Source organism: Podarcis melisellensis, assembly GCF_964234715.1.
Source record: "Podarcis melisellensis genome assembly, chromosome: 5".
NCBI classification, from domain to species: domain Eukaryota; kingdom Metazoa; phylum Chordata; class Lepidosauria; order Squamata; family Lacertidae; genus Podarcis; species Podarcis melisellensis.
The window spans coordinates 9,460,932-9,484,741 of NC_138537.1; the positions used below are offsets into that span (position 1 = coordinate 9,460,932).

Consider the following 23,810-nt stretch of genomic DNA (forward strand, 5'->3'; position numbering starts at 1 on the left):
CAAATCACAGTCACCTCCCCCCCCACTTGACATCACATGTGGTGCATCTTATACACGGGAAAATACGGTAGATTATATTATACCTAATAAAGGATTTACATGTTCCTGAACTTACACCAATGCATTATAAATGCACTTTCCCCCCACAAAATGGCCATAAAATTGTTTGACCTCTCTGACTTTGAATACATTAGTCACTTTGATTGTTTATACGTTTTACGAATAAAATGTCTTTCTTTTCTTTTTTTTTACAATCCTCTATAGACTTGAACTTTTGGGGTTAGCTTTTCAGACATGGCCAGCAACCAGACTTTGTCATACCAAGTCTACATCGTAGCTTTTCCCTATTATTTCCAAATGCATGTGATGGACAGTCTTGCTGTCATCTGTAAATAACCAGTTAATTCTCCCCCCCCCCTTACAAAACACATATACACAATATAATACACGGAGCGGGAACTGGAGATACTACATCTCCAGTACTTCGGAGAAAATGATGGTGGGGTGGAAGGCAATTTAGTAGGCATAAGGTGCCAAGAGAAAATGTTTTTAAGCATTGCTTGCTTTCCTTGCATTGACACAGAATGCATTGACTTCTTACTCCATAATTTTGTCCATGCAGCATTGCCTATTGTAACTATTGCCTATTTGCCCATTGCAAAGCATAAGGTCCCATTTCCCAACATTCTTTTAGCCTTTGCAGGGTTCTCATTTCTAAAAAGTTATATAAAGGAATAAACTGAGAGTGAGTTTTAGAAACCTGCCCTGTAGAATCTACGGTTGCCGCCAGCACCATTCCATTCAAATTCACTCAGATTTATCACCAGCCAAGTTTCACCAAAATTTTGTGCTAATAGTCATTCACACTCTGCTATTCTTTTTCAACATCCACTGTCATGACATCTGGCCAGCACTGGGGGGAGTTTAACTTCTTATTCTTTTATGGAATACAGACACGGTCCCTAACAAATTCTCTTTTAAGCAGTGAGCAGAAAATCAGTGTACTGACCAAGAATAGGCAGTTTGGGGAATATACTGGACTTTGGTTTAATGGATTAATTGGAAAGGTCAATCATACATTAAGCATTAATTCTAAAGAAGCCCTGATCTCTATGTGTGTCACGGGATTGCTTTGTAAACATTTCCTACTTAAAGAAATCATCCTCACACCCTAGATGTGCTGGTGCATGTCAAACCATGCCCCAAAACTCAGAATTAGGACCAACCCAATGATTTTCTTGTACATGATGCAAATGGAGACGTCAATACATATTCAGCAGGTGGATGAATGGTTTTACATTATGTGATAATGCTGTAACAGTAGTTTTAGACTTTACAGGAAAACAAGGCATTCAGAAGTTAAGTGTGCTACAATCAATGTGAAAATACACTAATATGTAGGTACATACTATTGCTGGTATGAAATCTGAGCTTTTGGACATATGTTTTTGAGTTGGGCTGCTGGTTGGTTATTTTTTGCATTCTGACATGACCTGAATAGACAAAGTCAAAACCTACCTTTATCCAGCATGCGGGACAAAGCAAAAATTCAGGTAGGTAAAGGTTTCCCTTACCTTAGAAGAGATTATTCTGTTTTCTGCAAACTTCTGAGGAACATAATGACCATGCTGAGGAAAACGATTGGCTATATAAATAGTTCGGTTATCACTCTGATGTGGTGGGTCAAAACCCTGAAAGAAGAAAAGTGATTCTACTTATATCCACAAATAATTTCTACAGTGTTTACAATACGTGATATCAAGTCTTGATTTTATCCTCAGAAGATAGTGGGTGGTACTCAGCTAAGTTTTACTCAGAGTAGATCCATTAAAATTAATGATCCTAACTATGTTATGGCACTATCTTCAATAGAGCTACTCTAATACCACCAAATAACTCCTTGCCCAAGGGCAACCAGTAGACCTCAGTGATAATAATGCACTGAAACTAGCATTCAACATCTAACCCAAAGATTATGTTTACTGCTATAGAAATCCCCAACAGTTTAAACAATTAATTTCCACAATTAAAAAACTCTGCTGAATTCAACATATGGTAGAAAGAAGGAACATCTGCTATTCATTCCTGAAATGCTCTTTAATATAATTTAAATACATTGATTAATGGTATTATTTTAACCTTTGTAGTGTTTCCCAAGAGTTTTGGACAAGAGCCATGAAAACAATTTAGGCAGTTGTCAAAAAGTATACAAGTTTCAGAAGAAATTAGCACCTGCGGGCAGTGCAAGTTAAGGAAAAATTACTGGTTTTCTGCCAGAGCACATAAAAAGCAGGAACTGGGGTGATGGTGCAGAATGAATACTACAAAGCGAAGTGGAAACAGATACCAAAAGGCAGAAGACATTTGTACAGAAAGTAGAAATTGAGGTTGTAGATCCTAAAAGTAGCAAGTGAGGTGGCAAAAGGTTTGATACAGAGCAAAACCCACAAGAGTTAGTCACCAGATACGAGACCCACACATCCGTTGCCCGGATTTCGCACTGTGAGAAGTGGGGGAAGGAAGGAGGGAGGGAGGGAGAGATAGAGAAAGAAAGACAGCAGGAGAAGAAGAGCACCCCACCCTTTGCCTGTCCCAGCCATTGTTCACGAACGCAAAACTAAGCACGTATCTCCTCACCCTACAGAGAGGAAGGAAATACAGGCACTTGGCCAGCTAACTTCCACTGTGTCCTCAAAATGACCATGCGGCAGAACTAGCTACTGACCAGAGGTGTGAAGACTACCTCCTCCTCTTCCCCAACTCCTCTGACTTGTACAGAGAAACCTGTGGGACTGGCATCTCATTTAGCTGGAATACACTCTCAAGTGGCAAGAGTCAGAGAATTTAGGGCAGGCACAGGCAAACTCGGCCCTCCAGATGTTTTGGGACTACAATTCCCATCATCCCTGACCACTGGTCCTGTTAGCATCTGGCCATTAAACAAAATTTCCTCTGATGGTTCATTCCATTCCCTAGTAAGCATTATAAAGCCAAAACGCCAAAACAGAGCAAGAAAACTCATCAATACAGAGAATAGAAAAAAACTACTTGCAATCAAAATGACTTATAAAGAACAAGAAGTAGAGCAACATGTGCAACTGAAGGTCAATAGAGAATTAAAACCATCTGAATTGACTGTGACCAGTAGCTTTCTTTTTAACAAAATTCTGAGATTTTTATATATTAAAAGCAGCTTAAAGCCTCTATAAACAATAAACACTCTTTTAAAACTCCCCTGGGTTTCAAAGATGTTTGTTATGGGGCAAAATGAACTGAAGATCCATTGGGCCTATGGTTTTTTGAGCCAGATTTGGGAATTAGAAGATTTTATACCTTTCTAAGTATCCTATACAACTCGTCAGTGTTGCAACTACAATTTATTTAATAACTGCTAAGTTATTAGGCAGGGCGGATCTGAAAAAAAAGTTGGAAACTATCTTTTCAGTCAAAATTACTTAAGATGCAAAATTCTTTGCCAATTTTCCACACAGCACTGGCAAAACACCATGTTATTTTCTTAACTGGAAGGGGCAAGTCCATTACTAGCTGTTTTATTATGTAAGAATGAGTCAGTGGCAATGAGTTTGAGATTTTTTAAAAAATTGCCGGTGCACGAGAATTTTGCAAAGTTACTTTTCCTGCTATATTTTCCTCTCCAAATGCACTAATTCAACGGCTGGTATTTGGTCCTGTGTAGATAAAATGTTTGTTGTCAAATTTTTCAACTGAAAGCCATGGCAAACTACTCCTAGTTAGAAGGACTTGGAACTGGACTTTCCTGGTGTGGGAAATTGCTACAAAGAGCCTTCAACTGTTCAGTTTCAATCAGCCTTCTCCAAAGCATTTGGAGAGCACAATTTCCATCTTTCCTACCTACACATTGGCCATGTGGCGGAGGCTGATGGTTGCTGCAGTCCAAAATAATAATAATAAATAATAATAATAATAATAATAATAATAATAATAATAATAATAATAATAATAATAATTTTATTTATATCCCGCCCTCCCCAGCCAAAGCCAGGCTCAGGGCGGCTAACAATAAAATAATAATAGTAGAGAACACCAAGTACATGAAGGCCAGTTTAGAGAGTTTCTTACACTCAGAAGCAATTATTGTCCCCTGAACTGTTCATTATTAAGGTAATTTCTTCCTTATCTTACATCAGCTCACACATGCTGTGACCTAGTAGACCAGGCATAGGCAAACTCGGCCCTCCAGATGTTTTGGGACTACAACTCCCATCATCCCTAGCTAACAGGACCAGTGGTCATGAATGATGGGAATTGTGGTCCCAAAACATCTGGAGGGCCGAGTTTGCCTATGCTTGTAGTAGACGAAACTAGAACACATGATCAGCTAAGAGGAAGTAAGACAACCTCAAAGGTAAATCAAGTTATGAAGAAGCAATGTAAGTTGTCTCTGAAGAGGTTTGTTCAAGATCACGGAATGCCATTTTCTTCTCTCAGCTGCTGTATCTTCCAAAAACAAAAGCAAAACACCTCCCTCTCTCTTGTTAATAAACAGTAGCTATAAATAAATGGTATTATTAAAAGAAAACTGTGTACATCTCATTCACTAGTACAAAGACAAGGATGCTTGTCATCCATAGGTAGATCAGGTTACAGTGGTGCCTCGCAAGACGAAATTAATCCGTTCCGTGAGGCTCTTCGTATAGCGGTTTTTTCGTTTTGCGAAGCAAGCCCATTGACAGCTTAGCGGATTAGCGCTACAGCTGTCAAGCGGCTTATCAGCGGAACAGCTGATAAGCGGCTTAGCGGCTTAAAAAAAGGAAGAAAAAAGCGAAAAAAACCCGCAGGGGGATGCAATATTTTTTTCGTCTTGCGAAGCAACCCCATAGGGGAATTCGTTTTACGAAGCGCCTCCAAAACGGAAAACCCTTTCGTCTAGCGGGTTTTTCGTCTTGCGAGGCGTTCGTCTTGCGGGGCACCACTGTATAGCCAAGTACGCTCCCCACTGAAATCAATGTACTTAAATTATTCACCCACTGATTTTAATAGGTCTACTCTAAGTAGCTCAATTGGCTACAACTAATCGTAACCAAACCCTTTCCCTGATGTATTTTGCATATTGATTACATGACAGAGACTAATTGTTGGGAGCTTGTTCGCATTACGAACAGACTCCATGCCAAAATGTTTCATGTAAACAAGCCATCAAGTGACAAAAATGTCATCTGGCTCTTATCTAACAGAGGCATATTTTTGAACATTACTTATTAAATTCAGCTCTCTCATATCCTCTAAGGATCTCAAGGCAGTGTAGATGGTGCTCCCCTCCTCAATTTATCCTCACAGCTACCCTGAGAGGTAGGTGAGGCTCAGGCACAGTTACACTCTGCTATACCAACACTGGCTCCCAGAACGCAAGTTTTTCCATTCTTTTAAGCAGGGCAGTCAGTTCACTGCAGCCTGATGCCTACTCTACAGCAATGCTTCTGCATAAAAACTGCAGTGTTTAATATTTCAGTTTCCAAGCCATAAAGTAAAAGAGAGCCGTTCCCAGTTTCCTAAGTTTCAGCATGAAAACGTTGCCACTGATGGAACATAAATCCTCCTCAGAGCCCCTGAATTCTGTAATATAGAAAGTTCTGTAATATAGTTCTATAATAAAGTTCTATAACCTAGAAAGCTCTCGCTGAATTGCTGCATTTCAAAAATCTGACAAGGCTGTGGGTTTTAATTAGGTTTAGACTGGGATTCATGCTTCCATTCCTTTTTCAAGCATAAACGCATTTCATTTACTAAATTGTTTCTCTCCAAAATCTTTTCACAGGGAAGGAGACATTTACATAAAATAGAGCTTAGCTGCAATCGTGCCACCTGCATTCTGCCAGGCAGAGATGACCTTGTGTTTCAGGAAGTGCTTTGTCAGATCAAATCCAGCTACTGATATTTGCTGGCTCTCAAAACTTTCATGCAAGCAATTAAAAGGCTCTTGTGCTTTTTTTCCCCCTAAAAGGCATGGCTATAGAAGGAGGGTTAGAAGGAGTTGTGAGTGCTGGGCCATAAGCTACAGGGGACCATTGAAAATCAGGTCAATGAAGTAACTACTGAACGCTACAGACAAGATGCTATGTTTTTAAATGAACTTTTTTAAAAAAAACAAAACAAAACAGTTCTATTCCTCCTCCAGGCTTCTGGGGTCAGAATCCTTCTCCCAGCCAAAACAGAGATAAAAGGTTAGCAAACACAATTTCTAACTGCAAGCACAATCAAGGAGTGGAACAAAGGATGTTTTATTGTTAACTTACTAGAAACCTTCCAAAGCACTTTTCAGCAACATTCAGTTTCTTCCTAAGAGCTCTCACATCCTCTGGTTTCATTTTAATTATAGTCCTAACCCTTATTGATTGCAGAGATGTGTTCATAAACAGGATAGTAAAGCTGCAGAACTGCTAATAAGAACAGAACCAGGCGTGCTTCCACTACTTGAGAGAACTAGATAAAATCAATATTGTAGCATGTGAAATTGTGTTGTTTATGATTATTTATTGCATTTATATACCGCTTTTCTGCCAAAGCTCCCAATTGTGGTTTACAATTTTAAATATTATTACAATCCCCTTAAAGAGAGACGTAGTTCACGTTCAATAAAGATTTGGTACAGTACATAGAATTGTAGAGATGGAAGTGACCCCAAGTCCAATCCTCAGCAATGTAGCAATCACAGCTAAATAATCCCCGACGGATGTCTACATGGAAATCCATCAAGGAACAGTGTACGAGCTGCTCAGTGCGCAAGGACAGTGTATGTCCACTGAGAATAGTGTACAAGCAGAAGCACAGAAATGTTAGAAACTGGGATAGAAAAGCTAGGAGTCAAATGGCTTCTGGGACCTGGTCTCAGGCGCCAAAACAGAATGTCTAGTTGCCATTAGACAACACTTTTTATTTCTTCTTTGATAAGCATGAATTAATACACAATTCGCATAAGTGACACATTGTTAATATCACATTTTTAGCAGAAATTGTTAATACATGTTTAATTTGGTGTTTACAATAAAAATATTGCTACCATATTTGCTTTCAAAACTCTCTATTTGCTTTCTACTCTTTATTGTTAAACTCCTTAACATATTGTCTATCCTTAACATATACTTTGAAGCTTCAAAGTGCATGCATTTCAGTAATCCTTGAGTGTCAGCCAGGCAAGAAAAATGGCACCTGGACTTTTTGAGGTGCTCGCAAATGGAGAATCTTTAGATGCAAAATGCGCCTGGTGCCCTGCTAATTTTGAGCCCTGAGAAGCAGGTGCATATAGTTCCCCTAAACAATATTGTCAGCTTTTATTACAAATTTTTATCTTGTGAAGAGGGGAAAGTAAACCCCACCCACAGAGAAAACGTTTACTGAATTTAGTATGTCCTGGAAGAGGGCGGGGAGAGAGGGAGTTGGGATTTTGTTTTAGTATTCTTTTTTATCTTTTTTGTAATTGTTATATATTGGAAATCTATCTATCTATCTATCTATCTATCTATCTATCTATCTATCTATCTATCTATCTGAACTTTGCATGCCTATAGCAAAATGATCCACCAAGTGGATACTCAAAACTATTGGTCTGCCATCCACACTAAGGGAGCCCCACTAGTGCAAACATTCCTGGATCAGAGCCACCATCACTCCATAGTGAACAGTGATACAAAAGAAAACAATTCCATAACTAACAAAGATAAGCACTGATCTTTAAGCTTTGCTCCACCTTAAACAGAGTTATGATTCCATAATATTCACTCACACCCTGAAGTGACCTTACAAACGTGTTGGGCATTGTTTAGAAAGACACATGAGGGGAGGGGAGTTTAAGCAGCAATTGTCTGCGGCCCACAAGACTCTTTGATTGCACACTGCTTGAGGTGAACACTTTGTCCTTCAATTTGATTGATAAAAAATGTAAACTGTGCACTTGGCAAGATGTGCTGGCATATCACCTCACACACAAGCATACAGATGGGGCAGGGTGGGCAGCACAGGATCCTGGAAATTACTCTTATCCAGACGTTCCTGAGAAATATTCCTGCACTCCCAAGTGTCTAGCATTGGACATCACTGGCTGGCAGTATTCATATTGCAGGTGGAAGATCTATGCACGTGGAAGTTTCCAAAAGGTTCAGGAGACACTTTCACAAATTCTAGATGGAATAGTTAAGTCCCATGGAGAGAACTGGGCCTACTCAATAGTTCATTTGCAAAGTTGCATTCATATAGTGAAAGATTCAAAATACCATTGTAAATAATCTAGGCTACAGAAACTGGACAGGTATCAAATCAATTATCTTTATAGCGGTCCACAGACCCACAAAACAGTTTCAAAACAAGATACAGTGGTACCTTGGGTTACATACGCTTCAAGTTACAGACTCCGCTAACCCAGAAATAGTACCTTGGGTTAAGAACTTTGCTTCAGGATGAGAACAGAAATCGTACGGCGGCGGCACAGCAGCAGCGGGAGGCCGCATTAGCTAAAGTGGTACCTCAGGTTAAGAACAGTTTCAGGTTAAGAACAGACCTCCAGAACGAATTAAGTACGTAACCAGAGGTACCACTGTACAGTTAAAACAACCAAACGACAGGCGAAAGAGACCAAGGTAGTCATTTTGTTATGTCTAGAGCATGATGGTCTTTTGTTTATTGCAACCTCCGAAAGACACTTTGCCATGGTCAGTGTATTATCATTTAACCTAAAGGTATTTAATATGGGAGACTTCAGATTTTCCTGGCAAATTTGCTAGCAAGGGTATCTCTGAAAGCCTTCCTATTTGCCCAGACATTTCAGAATGTAGATGATTCTCCTTGGAATTGTTTTATATTGTTCTTAGCTTTTGATTTTGTCTGGCTGCATTTTTATTTGTTAAGTTTTAAACTGTATATATATGTTGTGTTGAATCTTTTAATGAAAAACAGCTAAGACTTTTTTAAAAATATACAAGATGAATAAATCATCACCAATGGGGGAATTTTGCAGGTACCATACATAGACGTTGTGAAAATCCCTTTCAAATGCAGCACTCTCTCTCAGTCAAACTAATTTTCATGAAGATGTGGGATAAACAAGTTATTTGTATTGATTTTTAAGTTATTTTCACATTTGTGTGTGTGTGTGTGCGCGCACATAGTGTTTTTCATACTGGTTATATATGAACTGCATTTAAACATGCAGGGGTTTTAGCTGCTTTCATATATTTAAGTGTGTTCTCTCTCCCTCTCTCTCTCTCTCTCTGTGTGTGTGTGTGTGTAAAATAAAAGGTATCTGAAGAAGTGTGCATGCACACGAAAGCTCATACCAAGAACAAACTTAGTTGGTCTCTAAGGTGCTACTGGACAATTTTTGTTATTATTTATATGTATATTTCTACTGCGTCAGACCAACACGGCTACCTACCTATATGTGTTTACTTCAAGATGCCTCATGGGGAACAATTTATTCATTAAATAATTAATAAAAGTAACTTTTTAAGGAACATTTGAAGTAATCTCAGCATATCCATCTGCACTGCCAACTCACCCCTGCAAAGAGGATGCTGCCCAGTTGTTTGTGCCAGCATGGCGAAAGATACAAATAACAAGTTGGCTATATTGAAAATTGGCACACAAAAGAGGTTTGAGTGCAGAAAAGCAGCTGGCTGACAAATAATACTTGGAAAATTCTCAGCTGTATCTGTTCCCAGATGCAGCCTAAGTGATGCTTATTTTATAAATTTATTTTCCAAATTTATGCCTAGTCTTGTGGAACAAGCAGGAATATCTGACCTGCACATTGCTACTGTGTGGCGGGAAGGTAAACAGTGTTTCCGTGCGCTCTGGCTTCTATCACAGGGTTCCATTGCGCCAGAAGCGGCATAGTCATGCTGGCCACATGACCCGGAAAGCTTTCTGTGGACAAATGCCGGCTCCCTTGGCCTGAAGCGAGATGAGCGCTGAAACCCCATAGTCACCTTTGACTGGACTTAACCATCCAGGGTTCCTTTACCTTTTACCTTGCTGCTTTTTTAAAGGGGAGTTTTTACATTAAACAGGAAGCCAACGAAAAGCAAGCTAAATGTTTCTAGAACAGAGTGTCCGCTTCAGGGAGAAAGACAACAGCAGTAGCTGGGACCAATAACAAAAGGACAAGTAAAATGAGAAGAGATTTATGAATGGAACATCTGTAAAATGACTACAGCAAAGGCAATGCTTGTGCGCAATATCAGAGGGGAAAAACAGCTTCTCCATCCTTCATGACACAAATGAAGACACTTGTTCTTATACACACAGAGTCAACTCAGTACAGGATGAGTGTGAAGCACGGCAATACGTTTCAGGTGTTGTTATAAACCAGACTGATTCTCAAATGACTCTAGCTTTATGTGATGCTCCAATTACATGTTATTGTGAAGCTCAAGGGACCACAGACCACTGAGAATTCATGGAGCCAAGCCAGGGATATCCTTTATTCAGCCACTGTCGCCGCCAGAACCCTCACCATCTGTTCCACATAAATGATGTAACAATGCCAGAATCCCCAACAGAAAGGCTGACCTATTAGGATTACTGCACATTATCAGGAACTAGCTAGTTGTTTCAAAAGGAAGCTCAATAGCAGTTTAAAAATCCACCCTTCTTTCAGACTCAGAGATGCCTTCGGTTAGGTTAAGTTAAATCAAGCTTCAGGGGATGCTCAGACGTAAGTGCTTCTAAATGCTTTCCCTTGCAAGTGCGGCAAGTTCTGTCTATTTCAGGCTACTTTTAATAGCTGCAACCTGTGATCTCTGTGTTTAATTCAGTTCAACACCTGGCTCAGGGCTCATCTGCACTTACCTTTTGCCTTGTGCTTTCTAAGCCCAGATCTGCACTCTCCTGGTCAGTGTCCGAGCACTTTCGGTTTTGATTTTTTTTGCCCCACTGCTTACCACTTTCCACACAAAAACCCACTCTTTACCGCTGAATTGGAGCAAAAGTCAATTCAGGTTTTCTGCAGATTGTTGTTTGCTCCGATTCAGTGGTAAAGATTGGGTTTTCGTGGGGAAAAAGCCAGTAGAAACCACCACCACCAGACCTGGACAGCTAAGACGTGTGCCTAGAAATGCAGAGCAAAGGGAAGTGTGGATGAGCCCTCAGCTTTCCCCATGCTCCAGGCTGCATGGAGGCAGCTATTTTCCCAGCTTTGCCTTCAGCTTAAGGAAAGCTGGAGAATAAAAGCAGATGCCCAATCAACAGCCAGGGATGAGCCAGGCTCTCTCCACCCGGGGTCAAATAAAGTTCATTTTTTAAATAATAATAATAATAGTAATATGAGATTTCAATAAGGCTAAGCCTTACTTAAACCACATTAAGACTAAATCCTTAGAACATGAAAACCCTCTCTTTCTCATACACTTATTTAAAATTAAAGGCTGCTTTTCTATGGAAACACCCATAAAGAAACAGACATGAAGTACTCTTTAATGACACAATGAATTGCAGGTTGTTTTTATACCGGGCTTCCTAATGAACTTGTTGAATAGCAAGTTAGCACAGGTGATTTCACCAGGATCATATAGAGCAGGTGTCATCAAGCTCTTCAGACCCAGGACAAACATTCCTTTGGGTACCAATACTTTAAACTTTTACCATATAATGGCATGGACCAGGCCACAACCCACTAGTGGGTTCTAAGCTCCTGGCCCACCAGCTGAAGACTAGTGTTCTAGAGAACTTCTAGAGATGAAATTTTGTACTCATTCCACTTCCTTCCAAACACCTCTGCAATCTATTCAGTTGTCAAATTTGTGGATATTTACAACGCTTCCAAACACGCTCTTGGATTATACAAATGCTCAATTTAGCTCCTAACCAATTTACTTTTTGTTATAGCAACTAGTTAATATGCATGCCTGCTCAAGAAATATAAGAATTTCAAAATGGGTAAAACTTGGTTGCCTTGAGGAATCCACCCTTTCTCCTCCACTTTGCTTCCTACGTTCTGCACAACACTGCAGGAGCTTATCCAGGGCTCATGCTTCAAAACCAATGTCTATTAACACAGTATTTATTACTGAATCAGTGCAGCTGGCTTGCTAACTGCTTCTTTCCAATTTGGCTGGGCTTTTCTGCACAAATAGCTGCACCTAGCATGTTATGCAACTTTCCACAAATTCACTCAGGCTAGAGAAGGTTACTGGCTCCTTCACTGCCGATAAGCAGCACTGAATTTCATTTACATAGCACTCCTTATCTCTTCGTACTCCTCACAATAGTCCAGTTAAGTCACTATTATTCCTACTGGGAAAAGGTGAACTATGGCCGAGACTTTCTTATCTGCATTCACTGCAAAGGAAGCATGTGAAACCAAGAACCTGAATCCCATGCCTAGCATTCCATTTACTGCATCCATATCAGCTTTCGGAAAGGTTTCTCCCAGTGACAGTTTTTACAATATCCAAAATCTTTTTTACCACAAGGTCTGTTTGCAATACAAGAATAACCCAGCTGGCTCACTCCTAGCCATTCTACTAATACTTCAGTGCTAGAAATGGGACTTGAAATGACTCCAACAACTGCTGTAGGATCTTGAACTTCTGGAATTCTTATTTATTTATTTCCTTATTTTCCTTATATTCTTTATATTTCCTTATATTCTTATTTATTTCCTCCTTTCCTTATTCTAGTACCAGCTCTGTATCTCCATTACAATATTAGATTTTTTAAATTCTATTACGTTGCTCTTATGTACTGCGTTATTTTTTTTGTAAACTGTTGCAGAATCAATTTCAATGAAAAGTAATACAAAAATATTTTGAAAAAGTAATGCCTACAGATACTTCTGCTTTTTGATGATTAGAATTATAGAGCAAAGATTAATCCTAGCTAAAAGTAGATTTAGACTCATATAGTGACAAATTTGTTTGTATCCTGATGTTTTCTCTCAAATTTCTACACATAACATGAGGATGTGAAAAGTTTTCTCACTGTATAACTGAATAATGCCATTTTGGACCAGACAGATTTGGTGGTGGTGGGGACTTAATCCAAATGTTGACTGGTACTGTTGACTGGGAAATTTGATGACCCCTGGAGTGGTGTTCAACTTGTCCTGATTGGGGTTATACTTCCTCTAAAGCAGGGGTCTGCAACCTTTAAGACAAAAAGAGCCACTTGGACCCGTTTCCGAAGGAAAAAAAAACTGGGAGCCGCAAAACCCGTCATTATAAAAATAACTTTTTTGTCACTTTTTTATTATTTCTTGGTTTGACCCTTCAGAATTACTCCTCCTCATAGAAATAAACGTTAAATTAACAAGTTACCTTTTCTTGTGTGTGTGTTCTTCACTCCCCTTCACAACAGTGACGAGCGTACATGCCCCTTACAATGTAGTGTGCGGGCGGGCGGGAAGGTGACGTCGGGACGGTGCGTGACTAACGCACGCACCGCCCCCATGCGACGTCACAGCCAGTACAGCGCCCGCCACAGTGGGGAGTGTTGGGGCGCACAATGCGCCTCCTCCCCTCGCTAGTATCCGCCCCGGAGCCGCGGCAAAGGTGTAAAAGAGCCACATGCGGCTCCGGAGCCGCAGGTTGCAGACCCCTGCTCTAAAGTAAGAGATTTGCCATTTCAGAGTACTCCTAGATACTCAGGTGTGGGGTAGAATTGTCTCCAATCAGGTTGATCTGGAAAGACAGCTGCATGCTTCTGAGCAGGAACCAAACTTAGTTTAGTCATTCATTCATTCATACTCTAGTCTCCTCCAAGTTGGACTACTGTAACATGCTTCCCATGGGGTTCCCAGGGTTTGGGAAGCGACTATGAGATCAGAGCATATTACTCCAATCCTTTACTAACTGCGCTGACAGCCAATTTGTTCCTGGTCTGGATTTAAGGCACTGGCTTTGACCTTTAAATCAACTAACTGTCTGAGGCCAGGGCATATGAACAAGCCTGAGAACTCTGCCCCTCTATGGAGACTGTCCTCTGTGTGCCCTTGCCATCTGAGATGTTATGGATGGGCAGAAAGGAGGGGCCTTCCCAGTTGTGGCAGCCATGTACACTTGGCCCCTGTCACTGCATGCCACAGTGATATATTATCATTTTGCTATACCAGTCCTTTTTTCTATGGTGAGATGCCTCATGTACACTTGGTGGAGAAAGGCAGGATATACAGTAAACATATGTAAGGAACGCACAGAATCAAAAAAATCATAGACACAAGATTAAACGGTGTATATAGAAACTGTAGTGCTCATTGCCATATAGAAGTGCTAGATGTAGGCGTTTAACAGCTGTACAATAAATTGTGATTATCATTCTCCTTTATTATATAAATTAGGAGGAGTAAAAGAACACTGTAAAGAAAAACTCCTACTTCCTAACTGAACTCTATAGCAAAGCAAAGCTTGTTTGCAAAGCTGTGCAATTGTTATTCTGTTTGGACATTCTGACAGCACAGTCGTACATGTTTATGCATTATAATGAAAGCAAACAACTCTTTCAATTATTATTTCAGAGAACAGTGAGACACTATAATTGGCTTCTTTGCAAGACAGAAAATGCTAATATGCCAGTGGTACATGATATAACACTCTGGCAAAAATCAGTGACCATTTTCCTTAGAAAATAAAATAATTTTGGGATTCTATATCCTTCCAAGCTGCTTGGGAAGGTGCTTTTGACCCCTGATTTTCCTCACCCCAATCATAAGTGTTCTGTAGCTGGAATCTCATTAATAATAGTGCAAGTGGGACCTGCAACAAATGTTAGGAGTTCTGTTGTTCAGGGTTCCAACCAACCATGTTCTCCACTAGGAGACTCAATTCCACCCCACCTGCTTTTCAATTCCCCTCCCCCCACAACAAACATACAATATGCTTATTACACAGTATTTTGCAGGGCATGCTCAGTCCTCACTGGGCTCTTGAGGTGGGTATGGTTTTTTTAAAATATATTTTTAATGTACTTTTTGTAACTATCAGGTTTCCCACAAGAATGCAGATTTTCCCCTTCTGGCTTCTCAGTGACCCCATTTTGGCTCCATTTTTATGGTATTCACCACCAGAGTTCAGAATTAAAAGGGAGCAATAGGAAAGAACCACCATTCTATTTCTCAAGGAATGCAAATGCAAATAGGTAAATGGTATTATCTGGATGCTACAAAAACAATCCGGTTAAATAAATGAAATAATTAAGTTATCAAACCTTCCTCTTTGCTATGGTTGCTCAAAATTTTATTCATGCTCTCATCACTGAATTTGACCTAACTTCTACACTCTTGGCAACTGCATTAAGCCTTGGATTTTAATCCAATTTCAGAACAATCGACTGTGCCGACTCTTCTACTTTGCACTGCAGATAGCTAATCTTTGGCAAGTGCACACACACAAGCTCCCTATATAGCCACTGCAAGTACTATTGTGTCAAGCTGGAGGAGTGGAACAGCTATTGGTTTCAACTGGGCACACTGATCTTACAATTCAAGATCCCATGCCATGAAGTATCCCATCCATCACATTAAATTGTTCACCATGTGGGGTCTAGTCTGGACCCCAGGGATGTCTGAAGTTCGATGGGGCTAAAGGATCTAATTGCCTTTAACTTTAAATTCCCTGCCTCATTGTACTGAAACACTAATTTTAATAAATTTTAATATTTTTTTATGAACTGCTGCTTCCAACACACAAATTCAACTTTTGCTCAGCTTACATCTTTTTTTTCAAATCCAAAGCAACCAAGTAAACATTCTTCCCACTGTGTTTTCAACAAGTATGCTACCCACACCTTGTCTCTACTGACAGGTATCTCTTCCCTATTCAAGGAACATTCATCTCCACACCTTGATGAGTTATTCTTCTTCCCTGCTATTCAGGAAGTGTTATGTACAGAGGAAGAGAACAACCTGGCTTTGAAGGAATAGCCATGTGGGATATCACAGGTAATAAGCGCTGCAATTTGAAAGCTAAGAAAATTGACTATCCTAACAAAAGGAGCTCTCCCATGAGGGTAAAGGTAAAGGGACCCCTGACCATTAGGTCCAGTCGTGACCGACTCTGGGGTTGCGGCGCTCATCTCGCTTTATTGGCCGAGGGAGCCAGTGTACAGCTTCCGGGTCATGTGGCCAGCATGACTAAGCTGATTCTGGAGAACCAGAGCAGCACACGGAAACACCGTTTACCTTCCCGCCGGAGTGGTACCTATTTATCTACTTGCACTTTGACGTGCTTTCGAACTGCTAGGTGGGCAGGAGCTGGGACCGAGCAACGGGAGCTCACCCCATCGCTGGGATTCGAACCGCCAACCTTCTGATTGGCAAGTCCTAGGCTCTGTGGTTTAACCCACAGCGCCACCTGTGTCCCTATCAAGTCTATCAAACGTGCATTTATTACATGCAAACATTTATTACATGTAAAAATTACTCATTGTAATGCTAAAAGGAAAAGATATCTGGTTGCTCATATGCAAGTGACCAAAATACACAACCAAAGATTTGTTCGTTTTTTAAAAAAAGGCAAAAGTTAAAAACCAAGTTCCCTCCACCAAACACATATAAAACTTTTAGTCATAAAATTGACATAGTACAGTTAAATATAGTGGCCAGGGGGCCAAAATGTGAACTATTAGAATGCAACTAAAAATAATTATCTTTCTCTGCTCCCTGTTTAGAGCAAGGTTCCCACTGCTGAGATGTACAACTTTATGCCTGCCTTTCCACAGAGAGTGCCCAGTGTAGCTAATATTATTTAAAACTCAGGGTTTGCTTTTCTGAATTAAAATGAGAGATACTCTGCACTCAGATGCAGAAAAGTTACTGAGTTACACTAGAGGAGTCTACCACATATTTTTTCTAAGAGAGTCACTGTTCTGAGCATGACAGCTGACTTGGAAGAAGGAAAAGCCAGAGGAGTGAACTGTACAGTACAAAGAAGCATCTGGTTGGGTGCTTTTGGCTCACATGAGTATTTAAGCTATTTCTCACAGCCCATTAGCAGATCTATCATGGCATGCTAGTGCCACCCTACACGCATGCAATAGTTTCAAGATTGTTGTGTTAGGAAGCTATTAGTTAGTTGAACCCATCAATAAAAACAGCTATGTTTAAGTGAAATAAAAGACCAAATATCAGTCATATCTGAAATATTAATGCAGCCAAGATAAACCAAAGAATCTGAAAAACCTCTCCCAACAGCTGTAGTATAATAAAAAAAGAATCCATCCTAGACAACAGATTAGCAAACTGCACAGGGACAAAAATAACCCTTTCATAAAGAATTGTTCCTAGTATCATCCCAATGCGATAAAGTATCATTGGACTGACAACCAATATAAACTGAAGCTCCAACTGAAAATGCATCACTATATAGGCAGTTTGCAAAAAGCTGCCCCTCTCAAATTCTTTTAGAACAACTATAAAGATTCCTAGGATATTTATAAATAAACCACCACATGCTACTTTAACCAAGGTATAAAAGCTAAGCCATGCAGTAAATGCAAATATAATCGATTGCAAAACAAACAGGATCTAAGCAAGTGTAAGATACTGCACTTGAAACGTTTTTATTCATTTAGTATAGCTTTCTATAAATTTAAGTACATTGTTGTGGTTTACTTCCTAGATGACTTATATGAGCAGACAGCTGATATCAATAATTGTTTCTTCCCTTGTAAATAAGCTGCAGATTTACTGTCTGTTACCATATCACGTCACTGTTGCGTAGGCGTGTAACGCATTAGGACGCAACTCCCCTTAAGTCATTACTATCAATCCAACACTTTGTTCCAAAAAGCAGGAAGTTGTTGCATTTTGAATTACACTTATTACTTTAGTTATTTTGTTGTAACAGTTTTCAAGAGCCTGAGTATTGAGAAATGAAGCTGAGGTGGCTGTTAGAAGATAATCTCTCTCTCTCTTGTTCTGAAGGCATCCCTGTCTAGGGAAGTTTTTAATGTTTGATGTTTTATTCTGTTTTTAATCTGTTGGGAGTCGCCCAGAGTGGTTGGGGAAAACCAGCCAGGTGGGCGGGGTATAAATAATAAAATTCTTCTTCTTCTAAGAGGGAAATAGGCAAGAGGCAACAGTCCTGACCCTCTGGACCAGAGCTTTCTAAAACTTTTTGAAGTTGGCTTGCAGCCTGTAGCAGCCAAAAGAATCTTATTCAAATACAGTATTTACAAACTTCCAATAGGCTTAAACTTTTGCCATTGCACAAAAGTGATCCTAATCCCTGGTCAAGCAATCAGGGAAGGCTCCAACAATGACGTCCCGGTCAAATATCACTGCCATTTATCATAGTTGCATTCTTGGACCAGGTACAAATTATTTTGAATTGTAACATCTTGGTTAAAAAGCCAGAACTTGCTGGCAATCGCAAGCCGTTATCATCAGCCCAAGAACTGCAGACCTCACCCCATAATTCATTCAAGAAACAACGGGATCCTAAAGTGTCTACTCTCTAGAAGGAATAATGGAAAATAAAATATTACATTCAGTATTAAATAAAGCCATAGGTCACGTTGTAGAGTAAAAATCTTGCCCCTACAAACACCTTCAGGCTTATGAGTACCCCCAGGCTACTTCCTTCTCCACCTGGCCCCCAACCTAACTTTCCCCATATCTGTTTCCCTCACCTACTGCTACTAAACTGACTCAACCAAAATGCTTAAATTTGAAAGTAGGAAATCGCACCTGTGGGGAGACAACAGCGAGCAGAAAGAGAAAAAAGAAGATTCAGCTGCCACAAACCACAAGGAAGCGTTTTTTTAACACACTAGGCTGGGCAGACTAAGATTTGTCACGGAGCAGGAAGCTAGCTACAAGATGTCCCACATCTCCCCAGAGAGCACACATGCATGTGCAAACTGGCGCACCCTTAAGAAAAGCCATTTCAGGCTTAGTCCTAAAAACTTAAAGGGAACAGGGTGCAAAAAGCTGGGTGAGGTGGGCAGAAAGAGGACCTGCTTAGCAGGTGTTGAAGTTGAAAGCAGGCAGGTTTTATTGGGAGGGGGAGGTAGTTAGCCCCCCCTTTAACCCCTGGAAAAGTAACAAGTGGGGCGGGGAGAGAAAAGAAGCAAGAAACTAATGGAGGCAAGAAGAAAGTGGGGGGGGGGGGGAGAGAATACAGTATATTATTTGAGGAGAGGGAGTGAGGAGAGGACCCCCCCCCAATAAAGGACGGAACGGGACCAGGTGTGACACCCGCCTTAGAAAAACGAGGGAGGGGGCGAAGTAAGAGAGAAGAGAAAGTTGCAGGGGACCCCCCCAAAAAAGGACGGGAACGAGACCAGGTGTGACACCCCCCCTCAGAAAAAGAGGGAGGGGCGAAGTAAGAGAGAAGAGAAAGTTGCAGGGACCCCCCCCAAAAAAGGACGGGAACGAGACCAGGTGTGACACCCCCCCTCAGAAAAAGAGGGAGGGGCGAAGTAAGAGAGAAGAGAAAGTTGCAGGGACCCCCCCCAAAAAAGGACGGGAACGAGACCAGGTGTGACACCCCCCCTCAGAAAAAGAGGGAGGGGCGAAGTAAGAGAGAAGAGAAAGTTGCAGGGGACCCCCCCAAAAAAGGATGGGAACGGGACCAGGTGTGACACATCCCCCCCTCAGAAAAAGAGGGAGGGGGCGAGAGAGAAGAGAAAGTTGAAGAGGACCCCCCCCCCATAGACACACTTTCCTCAGGGAGGGGCAAAAGCGAGCCCCCTTTTCCTGAGGAGCGACCCCTCCCCACCCCAACGCCCCACCTACCAGCTGCTGCCGGATCCACCGCCACATCCCCTCGACAGGCCTCTTCGGTGGCTCCCAGCCCCCGCTTCTCCGCGGGCGAGGCTTCCCCTCCCGAACCCCCCCCCCCAACACCCGCTTAAAATACAAAAACGGAAGCCGCCGCCCCTCAGTCCGGCACTAGCGGTGCTGCTGCTGCTGCTGCTGCTGCTCGTGCTGCTGCTGCGGTCGCCTCCTCCTCCGCCTCCGTCGTCTTTTTCTTCGTCTTCTTTCGCAACCGCCGCTCCCGCTCCCCATCAGCGCAGGGGCCGGGCGCTTCCCTTCAGCGGCAAGGCGGAAGCCCGGCGGCCGCCGTCGGCGGCAGCAGCGGGGGCCCGGAGGAGGTGCGCGAGGCGCAGGTGCCGCTGCTGCCGACGCCGCGGCCCCATCCCGGCCGCCATCCCGGAGCACCCGCTCGACGCCGCCTTGCGCCCGTCACCAAAAAGGGTCTCCCCGCGCGCCGGGACCCGCCTCGCGGAAGTGACGGCGCGCCGGGGGGAAACGGGGCGGGGCCCGGCCGAGCGCGCGGCGGGGAGAGAGAGAGGCCCAGTCGGGAGAGAAGCGGCTGAGGTAAATTCCAGTCCCTTCCAAGCGCCGCCTTTCAAACTCCTCGCAGGCGTCTTTTTAAAGTAAGGTTGTGGGCTTTCCTTACGCCCCGCCCTTTGGTTTTTCTGTAAAAATAATGATGATAGTTGTTGTTATTACTATTATTATTTCAAATATATAATATAAAAATAATCAGTTTTGTTTTTCTGTAAAAATAATAAAGATAATAATTGTTATTTTAAAGATCTAATATAATAAGTTTTTCTGTAAAAATGGTAATGATAATAAGTGTTACTATTTTAAAAATCTAAAATAATAATGTCTTTTTCTGTAAAAATCATAATAATGATGATGAGCGTATAAGACGCTCCCATGTAAAAGACGACCCCTATTTTGAGGGACTCCAAATTAAGAAAACACACCTCAGCACTACCGGTGTATAAGACAAGCCCCAATTTTAAACCTAATTTTTGGGTAAAAAAACCCCTAGTCTTATGCACGGGAAAATACGGTAAGTGGTGGTGTTATTTTAAAAAAATCTTGTGTGGTTATTATTATGTTTTATCTCCAAAAAGAGTTGGAAATGTTTTGTTGACTTTTAATTATTATTGAACAACACCATGATCAGTAGCCTCCAACCTTTCCTCTGATGAAAATAGGGACGTCCTACTCAATAATAATATTTTTACTATTTATACCCCACCCATCTGACTGGGTTGCCCCAGCCGCTCTGGGCAGCTTCAAACACATATAAAAACATAATAAAATATCAAACATTAAAAAGTTCCCCCAAAAATAATTGGAAACCACTTTGAGGTGTGTATTTGCTTTTTTAATAGTCAAGGGGCGCACAATTTTTAATGAAACAGAGCAATGAATGAGACAAACAAGGTTTTGCCACTGAGTGGAAAGTTGCCTGGCTCACAAATATGTGGTAGAATTATTAGTATTATTGCACACAGGGTCTGCTCTCTGGACAAAGTGTGTTCCCAGGAAATTGTTTGCTGGGCGATCGTTCGCATAATGAGTCTAGGTTTCCCATTGATTTCTATGGGGAAATTTCTAATGTGTTCCCAACCATGGGGTTTTGAGACATACAACACACACAAACCCCAGAATGATGAGAAAACTCAGGAAAACCCTTTGAACCTTGCAAAAGGAAAACAAGGGAAAAATTGCTCTCTTATTTGTCCAATCTCTTCCCTCCCACCCACCATGGATCCTGGCAAAATGGCTATAGTGGACTAGGAAAAGCTTTTAATGTTTAATGGGTTATTGTATTTTAGTGTTTTGTTGGAAGCCGCCCAGAGTGACTGGGGAAACTCAGTCAGATGGGCAGGATATAAATAATAAATTATTATTATTATTATTATTATTATAGGGAAACACACAAAAAAGCAATGCTTTTTAAAGGTTGCTTACTTGTTTACAGTGCTACACTCAGGTCTGTGGAGTGTATAGTGAGGTTTGGGTACTAATTCATTGTGTTTGGATAAGTGAAATTTTCATTTAATGAGCTTTTGGATCATGGGATCTGCTTGTCTTATTCTTTATTGAGTTTGTTAGTCACTTTATCTTGCCCAGCACAGCCCACAGCAATTTACGACCAGACAAACAAACAGGCAGTAGAACCCAACCCAACACAGATACATTAAAACCAAGAGGAGAGAGAATTCCTGCCCACTTCTAAAGGTCTCAGATAGTTACGAGATTAAAGGCCTGGTTATAGAGGAATGTTTTTGCCAGGCACTTTAAGATATGCAATAACGGTGCCCGCTGAGCCTTCCTGGGGTGAGCATTCCACAAATGAGGAACCACCGTGTTTTACATACAGAAGAGGGGAGAGAAATTTATGGGCCCTCCGGAAGATGTTGCCCTACAACTCCCATCAGCCCCCTGCCCCAGCTTGTAAGGCCAGTGCTGGAGGATGATAGGATTTGTAGTCCAACAACATCTGGAGGGCCACTGATTCCCCTTTCCTTCTGTATGTAGTAGTTCAGGCAGCAGTTTAGGAGGTGGTGTTGTATTTGAATGCCCCTACCTGCCAGTGTGTAAAAAACAATTTTAAAATAACATCCTGCAAGTAAAATATTAACATTTCAGAGCAAAAGCTCTACCCCACCCTGTTCTTTGCTAGTTTTCTGCCTATAGGGAGTTTTACTTTGGGGAGCACTCAGCAATTAAGTTTCAACACTGGGAAAGATTTCTGACAGTTAGTGAGTTAGGAATCAGTGCAGCTTTGAAAGTTTTGGTCATTTGCTTTGGCATTTAATTGCAGCCAAAGCAAAACCTGCATCCTATGTCAGGAACCACAATACAAATTTTTGTGACAATATCTTAAGAAGCGCCCATACCAGTTCAGTTTTGAAAGGTTCAGTCTGCTCTCTTGAGTCAACATGTCTTTCAATTATAGGAAAACATAAACTTACTTCTTGATCTCGGAAACCATAATGCAAAATTTGGTAAGAGGTGTCCAAATGCATGCAATTTGGAATGACTTTGTCCACCATACTGATTCCAAATGACTTCCAGTGGTGTTCAAACGTAGTAAAAAAAAACCTCAGTTTCAGGAACCATCATGTTTTATGAGGTGTCTGATGTATGGAGAACAGATGGAAAGCAAACAACTTTCCAAAATATAAATATAGTATACATACTTGAAAATGTTTTCTTTATGCTACGGTTGCAGCAAGAATACTCATTGTGACAAATTGGAAAAGTGATAAAGTCCCTTCTAGATTAGAGTGGACTCAAAAAATGATTGAATACGCGGAATTAGATAATTATCAGAAAGAATAAAAAATAAATAAAAGGAAGTATTTATCTCAAAATGGGAAGTTTTTAAACTTTATTTGAAAAACAGTAATGACAGTTTAAAGTCTGTAGCAGCATTTGAATAACTTCAGTAGGAGTTTTAAGTTTGTTTTATATTTCTTTTTTGTGATGTATTAAAGTGAAACAATTATAATAAAAAAAGAAAGAAAATGTTTCTGTGTCATGTCAATGAATCTATGCTTGTGAGACTTGGAGTGAGACAATCACTATGGACTTGCATTGAGTACATTTTCTATTTTTCAAAAATGTTGTTTTGAGCAGTATTTTGAACATTAGAGAAAAACACTTTATCTTTGTGTGACCTGGGTCATGCCTTAATCTCAGTTCAATTTATTTTATCATAGTCAAAGCATCAAACTGAGTAAACCCTAAATCCCTATGCAGATGACCTGTTCTAACAAATAGTAATTCCTGTTTAAAATCTACTTTCCAGGGACTTGTTTTGAAGCTATGGGAGACCAGTGCCATTACAAACTTGAAGTTAGCATACTACTGTGATGAGTACCTTAATTTCAGAACAGAGGTGGTTGGTGGAAGAGAAAGTATTTTAACTGCAGTGGGAGAAACATCTTAAAAACTATTGAGTTGTGTATGTAGAGAGGGGGGTAATTACAAGTTGTTCCTTTTTAAAATTTATATTCCAGTCCATTAAATTTATCTCTCCTGCTTAAGTTACATCCCTGAAGTACACTCCTAATGCCATAGCTGTAAC

The 23,810-nt window shown here is 40.9% G+C and overlaps 1 protein-coding gene and 1 long non-coding RNA gene across 15 annotated transcripts in view; one reads left to right on the forward strand and one right to left on the reverse strand.

The window, feature by feature from the left end:
* Positions 1 to 19,844, reverse strand: part of ATP11B (ATPase phospholipid transporting 11B (putative)) — an 84,531-nt gene extending 64,687 nt beyond the window's left edge. For 9 of the 12 annotated variants that reach the window (XR_014168249.1, XM_081910806.1, XM_081910803.1 and 6 more), the window contains exons 1-2: positions 19,703 to 19,843; positions 1,575 to 1,691 (exon numbers count right to left, since the gene is read on the reverse strand). Coding sequence is in view for 10 of the 12 variants with exons in the window: in XM_081910806.1 (XP_081766932.1) it covers positions 1,575 to 1,691; positions 19,703 to 19,729 (144 nt within the window). In the remaining 2 variants the exon portion in view is untranslated. Of the gene's footprint in view, positions 1 to 1,574; positions 1,692 to 19,702 lie in introns of all 12 variants that reach the window. The other 3 variants (XR_014168248.1, XM_081910801.1, XM_081910805.1) reach the window with 2 other exon arrangements.
* A 329-nt stretch (positions 19,845 to 20,173) lies between these two features.
* The window catches only part of LOC309370004, an 89,762-nt gene continuing 86,125 nt past the window's right edge, over positions 20,174 to 23,810 (forward strand). For 2 of the 3 annotated variants that reach the window (XR_014168339.1, XR_014168340.1), the window contains exon 1: positions 20,174 to 20,346. This is a non-coding gene — a long non-coding RNA (uncharacterized lncRNA). The remainder of the gene's footprint in view (positions 20,347 to 23,810) is intronic. The other variant, XR_014168341.1, reaches the window with a different exon arrangement.